The sequence below is a fragment of the Typopeltis vanoorti genome, chromosome 13 (genome assembly GCF_054136105.1).
Source record: "Typopeltis vanoorti isolate ZY-2024b chromosome 13, IOZ_Tvanoo_1.0, whole genome shotgun sequence".
Taxonomy (NCBI): Eukaryota; Metazoa; Arthropoda; class Arachnida; order Uropygi; family Thelyphonidae; genus Typopeltis; species Typopeltis vanoorti.
Genome location: NC_143561.1, coordinates 107,892,556 through 107,906,882, shown reverse-complemented (window position 1 = coordinate 107,906,882; position 14,327 = coordinate 107,892,556). Strand labels below are relative to the sequence as shown.

At 37.2% G+C, this 14,327-nt stretch overlaps 1 protein-coding gene across 6 annotated transcripts in view; it reads right to left on the bottom strand.

The window, feature by feature from the left end:
* Window positions 1–3,487: 3,487 nt before the first annotated feature.
* Window positions 3,488–14,327, bottom strand: part of LOC150100448 (bursicon-like) — a 57,183-nt gene continuing 46,343 nt past the window's right edge. For 5 of the 6 annotated variants that reach the window (XM_090402702.1, XM_090402701.1, XM_090402700.1 and 2 more), the window contains 3 exons: window positions 12,144–12,525; window positions 9,658–9,898; window positions 3,488–4,263 (listed from right to left, as the gene is read on the bottom strand). In XM_090402702.1, the coding sequence (XP_090258828.1) occupies window positions 4,018–4,263; window positions 9,658–9,891 (480 nt within the window). In that variant the 5' untranslated portion in view covers window positions 9,892–9,898; window positions 12,144–12,525 and the 3' untranslated portion in view covers window positions 3,488–4,017. The remainder of the gene's footprint in view (window positions 4,264–9,657; window positions 9,899–12,143; window positions 12,526–14,327) is intronic. The other variant, XM_090402703.1, reaches the window with a different exon arrangement.

The following is a 14,327-nucleotide window of genomic DNA, read 5'->3' as shown; positions in this document are numbered from 1 at the left end:
CCTCACTAATTTACTCGCTTGTTTTTTTTTTTTTTTTTTTTTTTTAAATAACAGCTTAGTTGAATGGGGAAAGGAGAAATGGCTACACGATGATATCGCTGAACTTTGCAAAAGCATTTGACAGGATGTCGCTTGGAACTTTGTTACGTAAATCGGAACAAACGAATTTAGTTACGAAGCTGGTGATGGGTAAGAGGGTGGTTTATGAATGATATCAGAGCAGTTTATGGAGGAGAACAGTTAAGCGGAAGAAGGCTTGTTACTAGCCTAGGGCTCTGTACTCTGGCTACTGCTATTTAACCAGTGAATTTATGATATAGGAAAGGGTCTGAGTAGCAATATTCAATTGTTTGCTAGTGGTTTAAAACTATATAGAGCAGCAGTTAATAAAAATGATGTAGGGATCTTGCAGGATAGGTTAACATTTCTGTGCAGGTCACAGAAATTGGTTAATATATGAGAATAAGGAATGTAATAGAGAACATAAGTTTAAAGATTTTATAGGCTTGGAAGAAAGAAACTTTTTCGGTACGCGACTTGTCTGGAAGAAGTCTAATCTATCCTCTGGATTAGTCCATAGCAATCCAGGCTTCTGGATTATTCTAATCCAGGAAAAAAAATTCTAATCCATGCTCTGGATAGCTACATTCGTAGCTATCCAGAGCATGGATTAGAATTTTTTTTTTTTTTTTTTTTGCTTGAGAAATGATGATCAATTGGAAGGCTGCTTGTTTGTGGTATTTACGAATAATGTTTAACAGGCATCCCACATTGAGTTTGAGAGTCTCGCAGAGTTGCCCATTTAATAATAATAATAATAATAAATGATATGATTAAGTTGTGCTTTTGCAACTTATATTTATTTGAAGAATCAGTTTGTTATGAAATAAAAACGCCTAAAGATCAAAGTGGTAAATATGCTTTATGTCTTATAGATTTGTTGTATATTCTTGTCTACGTTTTATAAATTGCCAACTTCGTATTTGAACAAGTTTCATTCTTCCAGTGGAATGTGTGTATGTTACCGTTTGAGTCAATAGCATGCAACAGTATTAGCCCACTGCATGTAAATATTAATAAAAAATAATGTTTTTATATAACAATTTCTGAGAAAAGTTTGCTGAAGATGAAGTCGCTTTTTACGAAGCCTTTTCATCTCTTTCTTTTGGTTTGGAGGGGAGGTGGACAAGCGAGAACATTCTTTCATTCATTAAATAACCAAATCCTAATGTTTGGTTTTGCTGTATCCAGAGCAACTTTAGGTGGCTTAGTTTTGAGAGTAACATGGGGGGGGGGGGGGAGGCGTGAAAGATTGACCACAAGAAATCGGGGAAAAATTTTTTTTATATAATATAATAAATATATTAAATTTTATATATTTTTGATTATAATACAAATTAAAATAAACGCTAGTGGGCAAAAATTTAAAGTGAATTATATGGATTAAACAAATCTCATAACAGCACAACGTAATCACATATTAATCCTCCGCCTCCTCCCTAAAAATGAAGTCTCTATCCATCCTCTTATTATTTAAGTATAATCCCTTGAAAATGCGTACATTAAAAATGTCACAAGTTCTTTACAACAATAATTAAAAACAAATATCGATCAATACGTATTGGTGGAGTGGTCCACTAACATTCTGTGGTTGGCTGTTTAATATAATTTTGTTGTTTCCATCGCACTATTATCGCATTTGAATTAGCAGTGGCCAAAGCTAATAATTTCTTCCTGAGTAGTTAGCATTTCTCGTACGGAGTTTGGAATTTTTTTCTCGTGAATCGGATAAACCGGTTGTAGAATACCCGTAATTAACAGAAGAGTACACGTACACTTGTCATAATCATAGCTGCTTCGACTGAATGTTAAAACGAAAACAACCCTCCAGTAACGTTTCAGAACTGGATAGATACTACTAACTCTAAAAACTACATGGAATTTCCTTTTGAGTACTTTATTAGTCTTTATCATAGCATTATCTTATATATAGCATTATATATACTTTACTATTACTTTCTTCTTCTTTAGAACTTCGGACTTCTTCAAGAATTATTGAAGAAGGTTGAACGTTAAGAAGGTTAATTGAAGAGAATTAACCCTTCTAACTGTGCATCAGTAGGATTGCATTGTCATATTCACAGTCTCGCCATAAATACCGTTACAACTTCCTCACGTCCCAGCAGTAGCACTTCCCATGACTGAAATGCAGCCACCTGTTAGTTTCAACATGCTAAAAACATTCGGGATCAGTAGAATGGTTGTGTTTCGGACTACTAACTCTTATAACGATACAGAAGACGTATCTGACCGCCAATGAACAGGTCGACCACTCTGCCTTAGGAGGCGACAGCTTGTGAGGGGGGGGGGGGGAGGCATGCCTGCGCCGTAATCCCGCAGAAAGCAATATCCTGCGAGATTAATGTGTTGTTGAAGAGAACGATGTCACGTGTACTAAGTGATGTTCTGGGGGGCGAGAGCCTATCATCATCATTCTGCTAGACACTTCCTAGCACTACAACAACTTATGTGGCAGAGGTGATAAAATCGAAGGCACTTCTCTGGCGGTACGTGAACAACAGACACGGAGATATCCTCTTCACAGATGAGAAGATGTTTCACCATTGAAGAGTCTTTTAACCTCCCAAACGATCGGATATATGCGATCAGAGGATCGCATAGCACCCAGGATTCAGAGGTGGGATGACGTATCAGGAGGTATTCAAGTTGCATTTCTGCGAGAAAGGGATCAAAACCTCCGCCAAAGTGTATCAGGACACTAAGCAGGACCCTGTGATACGGTTCCTAAACAGCACCTTTTTTCACGGTAGGCAGTGGACCATACAACAGTGGTTGGAGGCGATGTGGACGACCGCACATCACCAACTAGTCTGGCAGTCCCGATCTGAATCCTTTGGATTTCAACTTGTAGTCGGAGGTTGAGAGAGTAGCCTGCAAGAAACGACACCCCAGCATCGCCAGCCTGAAGGTGGATTTGGAGTCAGCAGTGGCAGCATTTCCGTTAGATTTTTTGCGTGCCGCCAGGGCCGCGCCAACCCGAGGGTACACCGCAGCCGGGCGGCAACATTCATAGGGCGGCATTTTATGTAGCTAATATCTAATTTGGATTATGCAATGCAGTATTAGGGGTGGCCGATAAAAGTTTGCACCCGAGCGTCAAATGCCCTTGGCGTGCCCCCATCAGTATGTGGCCTCACAAGACTGTGAGCATGCACAAGGGCAAAAAGGGGACATTTCGAACATTGAGTGCCGCTATATCGCCCTTATACATGTGGTGTGCATGTGCTGAAAACGGTAAATGATTTACTGGCAGATTAAAAGTTTATGTGCTGTTCAAGTTGTAACAGTCTTTATGGCTAGACTAGAGAGTGTTTATTTAAATCTGATGTATTACATTGTGATATTAGGATTGTTAAACATTTCCTGTTGGTGTATAAATTGTTCTGTGAGAAATCTCATACAGTTATTAGAAATATGACATTAAAGACATGAGCCATTTATTTGTGATGTTCAGGACCAGGCAGCGTGGTCGTTTCAGGCTACAGTTATAAAGAATCATACAGAACACATCAAAATTAAGCCATTAACATCTGTACTAAGCATGATGAGTTATTCAAGATGTGGTGACATTTTAATACGAATTGCAGGTTTTCCGGCATTTTGTTCCTTTGCAGCATCAGCTGCGAAAGAAACTTAAACAGCTGATGCTTCAAACGTTTCCTCGCCTTTCTTTTGATATCGATGTTGAAATTGGCAAAATTCAAATCGATTCTCTTAGCAAACGGTCTTACAGAAAATGGGAGTTGGAGGAGGGGCTATCCATGAAGGACGTACTGGCCTCACATGACTTGGGACGAACAGGCTAACCTTTTACAAGTAAACATTCAGAACTTGCGAAATTCCTATCACAAGTGACTACAGGAAGCACGCAATGTCCTTGAAAGAATTCTGTGTACAAAAAGAAAAACAAACGGCTGTCTTGACTTCTCTAACTCTTCACAGTACAGGGAACTTCCTGTTGTTGTTCTTCGCAATAATAAGGGCGATTTCTTGTGGCTGAATAGCTCTTTCGTCTACGGCGGTACACGGACGACACATACATTCCACAGGAGCCCTGGTGATGATTTTACGAAAGCGTGGAAGAGCTTTTGGGCAGAAGATTCCTATGCTGGCTTCACGTTCTCCCATCTCCTGACAGCACATGCAGGATCGTTCCACTTGCCAAAATTTTGATGCTGAAACCTGAAATTAGAACCAGATAAGAAATCTGTTAAGTAGCATAATAGTTGTAGGTATTCATTGTACACACGCACACATACACGTAAAATATTCAGGCCCAATATAATGAATTTTAGTGTTTTAAAGTTGGTCAGTGAAGGCAGTATTGTTTTCTTTGAACAGTGATAGCATCCTTAAATCTTAAGCGAAAACTTAACTTTTAATACTCTTCGTGCCGTTCTGAAAATTCCTGCGTAAACAGTGCAGAATGTGCAGGAGCATTGTCATAGTGGGAAAGCTAATTTCCATTGTCACTTCTCTGGTTGATTTAGCTGCCCATAAAAATAAATTTGAGCTTATGGTTTCAGTGTTAAAGAATTAGAAACGCAGTTTCGCGATTGTGGGAAAAATAAGTCGGCAACAGATCACTCCATATTTAAATTTGAATAACCAATCAGTTATACCGAGAAGTAATACTTCCCATTACTTCTCAATGCATATTATAAAACTATATAAAACACATGTTGCACTGATGCTATGTTGACATCTACCAATTAGAAAGCACGCATGCGCATACACAAATGAGTAGCTACACAATTATCGATTAAACTTTGAATACTGTGGTTTGAAAAACTCAATATTTTCTGTACCTAAAAACAGTTGGTTTACTCGCAGGCAACCTGCACCTGTTTTTCAAACAACACTTTATTCAGTGTGTCGAAATTCGGTTTCAGTAGTTCAAAGCATTTAAGTTGGAACAATGCCTGACCACAATGGCTTTAGTGGAACAATGGAGACAGAAAGTCCTGCATCAACCTCCTTATAAAGGAGGCTTCTGCCGATGTCACTTGGTGTGACCATTCACGAACAGTGTCGCCACCTACCCGGAAAATAGGAAAGCACATTAAGATTAAAAATGTAGAACGAAATTTTTCTTCCGTAAACAAGAGCGTGCGGAGCTTTTTATTTACAAATTACTTGAAAAATTATTATCCTTTCCTTGAATTCTCGAGACAATAATCTATTTCTGAATACTCGACTTAGTTTACGCTTGCCTGAAGGAGAAAATTATGTTGTCTAGTGTAACAAATAGGTCAGAAGTCGGCTTCGTCTGTGGCAAATGCCAATAACGCCTGCAGTCGTAAAGAATTTCCCTTATTGATTACACAGTACAATTTTCTTTGTCTTGATATGACTCTTTGTAACAGAGAGCGATTTTCACACACACGTACAGCTTGTGTACAAGTGCACAAAATATGCGAAATGTATATGATGGCTCCATCTTTTGACTATTTTGGGAACTTCTAAATAAGAAATGTCCTAAGTATACCCTTTATTATTAATATCGTTCCAGTCTAAAATACACAACCACTTTTCGAAGAGAAGGGTGGTTAGTTGTCTCTGATTTTAATTATATTCCCCCCCCCCTCAAACGTTTAGCTTCCTTGTGTCGTTTTTATTGTTTCACAGATTACAATGAATAAAGCAAAATTTAATTTATATTTTCCTGGTTATTCATCACTTTTATAGTCTTACGAAGATAATTATGAAGTGCCTTTAAAAATGTCTAAGCACCAAATATGTGCTTGGATATGTTTTCTTTGTTCTGACTGTTAAGTAGCATAATAGTTGTAGGTATTCATTGTATACACGTAAAATATTCGGGCCCAATATAATGAATTTTAGTGTTTTAAAGTTGGTCGCCATTTTGGTGAAGTCATCTCAATTTTATTTTAAACTGGATTGTTTTTAGTGTCAAACTTTTATAAAATAATTTAAGGTAAAAAATACAAAATTATGGTACAAAATGACAGTGAATAATACTCTAAATCTAATCCCCCCCCCCCCCAAAAAAAAGAATGGAAGCATTTACACTATATCCGCAGATGTATTTAAGTTAGCATATGGGTGATAATTGTCAAAATTTTATTTACGTTTTGGTTTACAGGCCTCGCAGTAAGCGCGCGCGCACACATACTTGCTGTGAAAGCGTTTTTGTTGCTAAGGAGTAGACAACTAACAAATACAAGAAAAATTTGTAATTAAGCACACAAACGTTGCAGGCAATCTACATCAATTGAGAATGATTGGTGTCAGGAGACCTCAGATAACGATGGTTCCGGCATCAGTGGTTTGGGCATGCTTCCAAAGAATTGTCATTAGAATTATAGGATTGTTTCTTTTAAGTGTGAAATTAAGTTCTGTCAGAATCTTCTAAGATTCTGACAGAACTAATTTAGTTCTTCAACAAAAAAAAAAACAAGTGCAGGGATGATTTTTGGCCACGGAACAATATAAATCATATAAACAACTTTTACTCGACCATAATTCCAGAGTAAGGAGACCCCGACAATACATACCTCCCCATGTAACATATCCCCCCCCCCCACACACACACACAAAATTAGTGTGACGGTTTAGGACTATTTGGTTTTCACGCGAACTGTACACGACAGCTCCACAAAAAAGAAAGAAAAAAAAAACAAATTTGTTTAGAATGACGTAAAAACAGGAAGACGTCCTCAAACCAATGACGTAATTCTTTTGGAATATGCGCGTAATCTAGAAAAAGATGAAATGTTATTTTATCTTTTTCTCGTCAAGCTTTGCATGTGGTTTAATTTTAGAGAACCATTTTGTAATAAGCATAATATAATAATTTTGAATTGAATTCTGATAATCAGAAAACGCTTTTCACATAACCAACGTAGAATGGCAAACTGTGGTTGTGTATCCACTCAATGGCAGCAATATTAGAGAGATATTCGTATGCTAAATGGAATCTGACACACGACTGGCGTGTCAGAAACGGCTATAAATAAGTATTGGTTGCTTCCAAGAGACAGTTCAGGAAAACCTCGCTTAACGCGATTAATTAATCCATCAATTCATGCGCGTTAAGCGAATACAATAAACAAGAGGAATAATTACAATTCATCCATCAGTTAGCGAAAATTTGAAAAACAAAAATTACAGTAAAAGCAGTATTAGAGCATAAAATCATCAAAGTTAATAAACATCAATTGCTTAAATTTTTATTTAATGTCTAAACATTTGATTGAGCTACTTTTTTAGAAAAAAATTAAGTAAAGATGTTTGAACCGTGCTCGACTTTTTCATCTTGTCATGCAATTTGCAATAGCTGGCGATCGCTTTATCAAGATTTTGGCGGACTTCCAAGCTTCGTTCCATATCAGGATCAGCATCAAACAAAATTTCCTTAGCATACTCAATGTGATTGAAAACTAGCTCAAGTTCTTTTGCAGTTAGCTTCTTAGTCGTGACATTCTCTTCTTGTTCGCACCCCTTATCATCTTCTTCATATGCGCGCTGTTCTTCTAGTTGAAGGAGATCATTCTCGCTTAACTGTTCTCAATGGGAATCGAGCAAGTTTCTCACATATTCGTTATCCAATTCTTTTCCAGTTGTGCTGATTTCTTCAATAATGTTAGATCTTGGATTTTGCGCACGATAAACTAACATAAGCTTGAGTTTCAATTCGCCTTCTGCATTGCCTCCTAATAAAAGCTTGAGACGATCTTGAGTCACTTTGCATCCTGGTTGAGATGCTTCAGTTTTAGCTAGGAACGTTTTGTTGGCATACGCTTCCAAAAGAGACCAATTTCGTCGACGTTGAATATTTGACGATTGCCATAATCCCCCTCCTGAATTATCGTTTGCAATTCTTCGGGAAACTTGGCTGCAGAATCTTTGGGCATTAGCAGATTCCCCAGTTATTCTTACGTTATGAAGTCCAGTTCGATTTTTAAAACGGTCAAACCATCCTAAACTCGCAGTAAAGCTTTCACATTCCTCCTGAAATTTGGTTTCTTTCAATGAGGTAAAATATTGAGAGCTTTTGCCTGATGTTCCTATGAGGTATCCTTTTTTTGGTTACAATCATCAATTCAGAGTGATAGAAGACGCTCCACCTCGATTATTAAATGCCTTCTATTTCTGGTGACCCGCATGCTTAAAGAAGCAGTAGCAAATTTTTCTTGTTCTTTGCTTTTATTTAATATAGTCCGAACTGGATTCTCTATATCCCAGGTCTCGCACAATGATTGTATTACTAGCGTTACTTTCATGTCTCTTAATGACTTCCAGCTTTTCCACTCGCTGCAAATTGGCGACAAAAAATTTCGCATAACCTAAAAATATCGCTTTAACTGATTAATCACTCGCTTAAAGCCGGAAATAGTATCATTTCAGTCAATCGCGCATATCGAATTCGCGTTAAGCGAGGTTTTCCTGTACCTGTGTTACAGTGTGTGTGATAATGGACAAAAGTCATAACTGATTGACTTCGAAGGGGTGTTGACACAGAGAGCTGGATGGAAGATGGAATATTAAAAGCATCTCGAAAGGGTTTATCCTTATGATTAAGAACAAGAACACACACACACACACACACATGCAATTTAGAGACTTCTAAATGCCTGCTACAGCAATGGAAATCCTTAAATGCCATTGAACTCACGATATCACTAGACAGCCTTAAACTACCGACTGTTAGAGTCGGTTTCATCTTTAGCAGGGCTGCTAATCACATCTCTCCGTTAGACCTTAAGGGAACTTGCAGGCGAACAAATCGCCGATTATCCATTAGCAAACAATCATGTCAAGTTTGGTGTATAGAATTCCCAGTTTTCTAATATCTTGTATCTGTATTATACATAAGACAGGTTTCCTATGCTGGTTTGAGCAGACTTAATTAAAAAGACACACTTTCTTATAGGATACTAGATCTATCTTAATGCAAATACTTTCGTTCAGTTAGGGGCTTTTTAATTGTTAATTTTACTTCTTCAAGCAGAACTACTGAGCCTCCATAGCTCAGTCTGTAATGGCGCCATTTTTAGGGGGTGAAAATAGGCTAAGTATGTTCTCATATAGGATGCAAAGAACCTTTATAAGGGCTGTTCAACTGAAGGAGAGTTAACCCGTCTCGGACGGAGGTGGTTTCTTTCCTTTTCTCCGAGGAAATTCGGGTTTCTTGACTTTCAAGACATATCTAGAGAATATCTCCTTCATAGACTTTGCAAGGACCCTATCGTAGTATTAGTTAGGTTTCGGTGGCCAAGTTATGTGATCCTGAGAGGTCAGAGGTACTGTTTCGTCTCGTATTATCCTCGTTACTTTTCCTGTCTGCGGGAATCAATTTCTGGTGGTTATAATCCGATGGATTCTTTTCTGGCGACGGACTACCATACAACATGTTACACTCAGAACTTCAATTAGCAACTCGATGGGCTCAAGTCTGAAGTTTAATCGCATTTAAGTTTATTATCTAATAAAATTCTCGATCTCATTACAGACTGGGTCTCAAAACAAAGTCCTAAATTAAATTAGCGTGAAAAAATGGCGACTTTGCGGCATTGGTAGCTTGCATGCATAACTTCTAATGCTGTGTCTTACCTGAACATAAGACGAACAAACACCTTGACAGGCAAAGGATGGAATCGGCTTTGGAATGCAACCAGGATGTTGTAGCACGTGAATTACTGGTCGCAGATGACATTCTTCTCCTCTAGAAGCAACTGGGACACTGTAGAGGGTAATGATGACGATTACATACAGACTTCTCCTTTGGAAGAGGCTTGTAGGAGAAAGAGTTGCCAGGCAGGGAAGTAATGGGGTCTCTTGCGTCATGACTCGGCTAAACAAAGAAAGCATTCGGTTAAGAATCTTGTAATGAATCATATCGCGTGCAAAGTCGAGTTTCACTTAACAGACAGAAATAAGTCTGATTTGGTGTGCTAAGGTGAAGAACTCATCCTGTCACAATATGAACTGTGTTATCCAATTCTAATTTCTAATCGCTTCGTTATAGGAATTAAACTTATATTAGTAGGCAGGGGCAGCTCGTGCATAGGTACTACGGAACTGCAGCACCCCCACTTTTTCTCGATATATAAATATATTTATTAATTTATTTATATTTGCTTGTAATATTTAATTTTATCGTCAACAATCCTATACAATTCTCTTATTTTGTAAAATAAAAAAAAATAAAAATTAAAATCCATCTTGTAGCACTTAGGAGGGTGAAGGACGCTAGCAGCACTGTGTTTTCCACAGTGTCATATTGCTACGCGCGCAAGCATATGCATTATAGTGAGATGCGAGCAATTAGCGTAATGCGGCACTGTCCGTCGCGCAGTTCCATTATTGTTTACAGCAGCGCTTCCCAAACTGTGAGCCGCGGCCCCCTTTGGGGTCTGTAAATAATGAAAACAAATTTAAAATGTTTTAAGACTAAATAGATTTTTTTAATATTAAAAGAAACGTATTTAATTTTTATTATTTATTATTTCTTTTTTGTTCTTTTTTATATTTTAATGGAAAAAAATCACACATTGGTGTGGGTTCACAAATTTTGCTTCCTGCGTATTTCGGCGCTTAATGAATATTAGTAAATATAGGCTTATTCATATAAGTTTCATTTCAAAGGTATTGATCAGAAACGTAAAAAAGATTACAAAAGGCTAAATCTTGAATATAAATTGTATTAAATATAAATACAATAAATATTATAATAATATATGTCTATATCACGATTTTTTTTTTCGATGGGGACCGTGAAATATTTTAATTTTTCCAAAGGGGGGGCTTAGGCATCCATAAGTTTGGGAAGCACTGGTTTACAGTATTTGCAGTTTACGCCAGTAGTAGAGTGTTCGTAGTGCTTATCGTGTTTACTCCGTCTCTTTAATAAAAATATTTCAATATTACAATTAAAGGATTTAATTGTAACGTCCAAAAATTGTAAATCCATTCCTTTAATTACAATTAAAGGAATGGATTTTATTTTTAAGTTCATTAAAAATAATCAACTTAAATTATACCAAACTGTATAGTTTTATCGATAATAAACAATATTTTTCATGTTTAATTTTTTTTTAGATTTTTACCATAATTTTGATATTTTATCCAAACACGTATACACTGTACTTACAGTGTGTATGTATATTTCGAAAGTTGCAGTATCCCCACGATTTGAAGCCACGAGCCGCCACTGTTAGTAGGCTAAAGAATTCTTCGCAATTCAATGATTCTAAAGGAGACCCAAAAAAATAGCAAATAGGAGCTTCTATTAGAAAATATGAGTAAAAACATTGGAGAGTTATACAACTTAGGCGTGTATCTAGAACTTACCCATAAAGATAATAATAAGATATTCTTATGGTCCTGTTGCACAAGTTTGACATCTCAGGTCAGTTTGTATCGCGAAGGATTAGGCATTGTAAAGACGTTAGCAATGACTTATTTCGCCAATATTAATGCCTACATTATATACTGTATTTGAGAATCTTATTTATTTAGAATACACCAGTTACGCGAATAATAATTTTTTAATTAAAAAAAATGTTAAATTTCGTTAAGATAATCAAATCATTGACAGTAAATTTCTATTTCATCTATCGAAGAAACAAAAGTATAAATAGCACTTCTAAACTTGTCAGGAACAGGCCCTTTTCAACCAAACTTTTCAAGTTCGGTTGTTATGGCAACACCACGAACTAGTTCTAAAGCCTTCGTGAAATACTTGAAATACTTCGCATTGTTACAATTCAGGATAAGTGGCTCATTGCAATCCAAGCAATATTTCGGTGATTAGTTTTGAGATTATTAATGCATAGTTGATGTGTAGTAAGAGGACTAGTAGTGAAGATCAGAGAGAGAGAGAGAGAGAGAAGAGGGTAGCTCTCTGATCTCAACAGTTAACCCTATAAGGCATTATTTATAGGGTTTATTATAATATAGCATATGGTTTGGGGAGGATTTAAGGTTGTGATGAGAAATGTATATAGTCGATGCGACTTACTAATGTGCTGGCTGACAAATTATAAATGCTGTTCTAAAATCTAGTTCAAAGAAATAAAGAATGTTACTGTACTCACCTGTTTAGAAATCCGACCTATGCAACTGAGGTCCTCTAAGAGTCCAAACGGCTGGTGTCATTGGTGCAATTGGAGGCCTGACAAAACTTTGGTGTGCAGCCAGTACTATAGAGTTTGGGATTATTCATTTGCGCATGCGTGATTTTTCAAGCTTCGATTAACGACCCTGAAGTTATGGTGAAAATAAAGAGACTTTTCTCGTAGCCTTCTGCAGGCGGTTGTTGTTTCTTGAGGTGGGGGGTTTTCAATGTTTATGTCGATTAGCGGATCGCTTGGAACACCCGAAGCGAGGGTTAGCAGAAACTGATCAGCCAATAATAGCGGTTGTTGACCACTTCTCATCATGCCTGATGGCGGTAGAATGTTCAGCCGAGCTGCTGTACTATAAAAAAAATAAATAAAATGAAAAAATAAATATATTTATATGACGAATTTAACGCAGAAAGGTAATTAAACATAGCCAGGTAGTTGCGCAATTCTCTCACCAGATGCCGCCACAATTCGTTTATTACGTTATCGTAATAATTAATTAGTCCTGTTCGCTTGCTGAGAAAAGTTCCAACTCCGATTCATAGTGAAATAGATAATTATCTCAATAATACTACTGTGTATCTATCTACCGTTGGTCTTAGCAGTATAAAAATGTACATTATCACACCGAGACATGCATTCTGAACGCACCAAAATTATTGTTGAGAGGTTCTGATTGACAGCGCCATCTGTGATGAGTGTCTCTTTTGTTTCGAACAAGAATTATCTACCGTCTTCTCTTTCAGTTTGTTTATGACAAGAAAGTGTTATTGTAATGACGCGAGATATTTCTGAAAGAGTTACGGAAAAAAAATAATAAATAAAATATAAAAATGAAATCCTTCAAAAGGGCAAACACTACAGAGCTCTGAAATTGTACAAATTGTCCTTACTGTCCAATAATGGTTAGTTACAACGATTGAGCCTCCATACTGAAGTGTTTCAAGGTATGGGGCCCAATTTTCAGTTAAATTAAATAGGGTTGAAGTATAAAATTTTATTAAAAATAATAAATGTGCATATCATTTATTATTTGTGGGACACCATGATCTTCCTCCATGGGATTACTTGTCCTTCACAAACAGCGCTTGAAAACAACAACAGGTAATGGAATTCCTATTAACGAGATACCTTTCATAGTAGCCTATTATTAGCATTATGACCGAAATCAATTTTGACAAAATAAGGGTGGGGGGGGGGACAACAACAGAAGCGTCGTAGCCAATCTTAGCAAGTTTATGAATTTCAAGTTGTGGTTAGGATAAGCTTACCATGTCCATTAATTTTCTGTATCCTTAGAGTTGAATTGGTTGGATATACGGCCGAAGCCACTATAAGGGGGGGGGGCAATTTATTCTTTTATTTAATGTGGTTTTCTGTCCATTTTTGTAGGATAACAAACCCGAGTTTCCAGGAGGGGAAAATACTTCGCCACCGTATGAGCCCGTTAACTCACCTTTAGTTAGAAAAGCCTTTATAAAGGTTCCTGGCATCCTGATTAATGAGAATCGAAACCGATTCTGTCTTTAACTTAAATGAAAAATGATGCCACGCTGTATTTAGTATTAAAATAATAATTGTTTGTGTGTTTCATTGTTAATCTTTTTCCATTTTCTCCACGCATGAAAAAGTCAGAGAATGTGTTACGTAGATATCGCAATCCTTGGTTGAAAGGATAGAGTTCTTTCTGATTTCTGTAACAGCGGAAAGGCAAAAGTCCTCTACAATGTCATGTGATCTGTCCCGTGGAGTTACAATCGTGTTGAAAGGATCACAGCATGCTTCCAGTTACCAACTGTCGTGATTGTCCGCTGGACATTGACGTTTTGAAGGCTTTTCTTAGCTTAAAGACTAAGAAGTTGTACGTCTGAAAGGTTTCGCACACTTAGCGCCACCTGTCGGTTACATATGGAAAAAATCATCGCAAAAGTGGTCGCCTTTCTACAAACTGTTGGTTAGAAGAGCTTCTTATGAGACGACAATTATCAGGCAGTATTCATGCTGCTCGGTGTAGAAGAGAGCAGCGTGGTCGAGTGCATTTTGAGAAACATCTGAAGCTTGGAACAGCTGCTTGTTGAGGTACCAAGGACGAAAAAGGTCAGATTTGCTCTTTTGGGATTTCATTCGGTAGCTTAGATGATTTTAATACGCAGA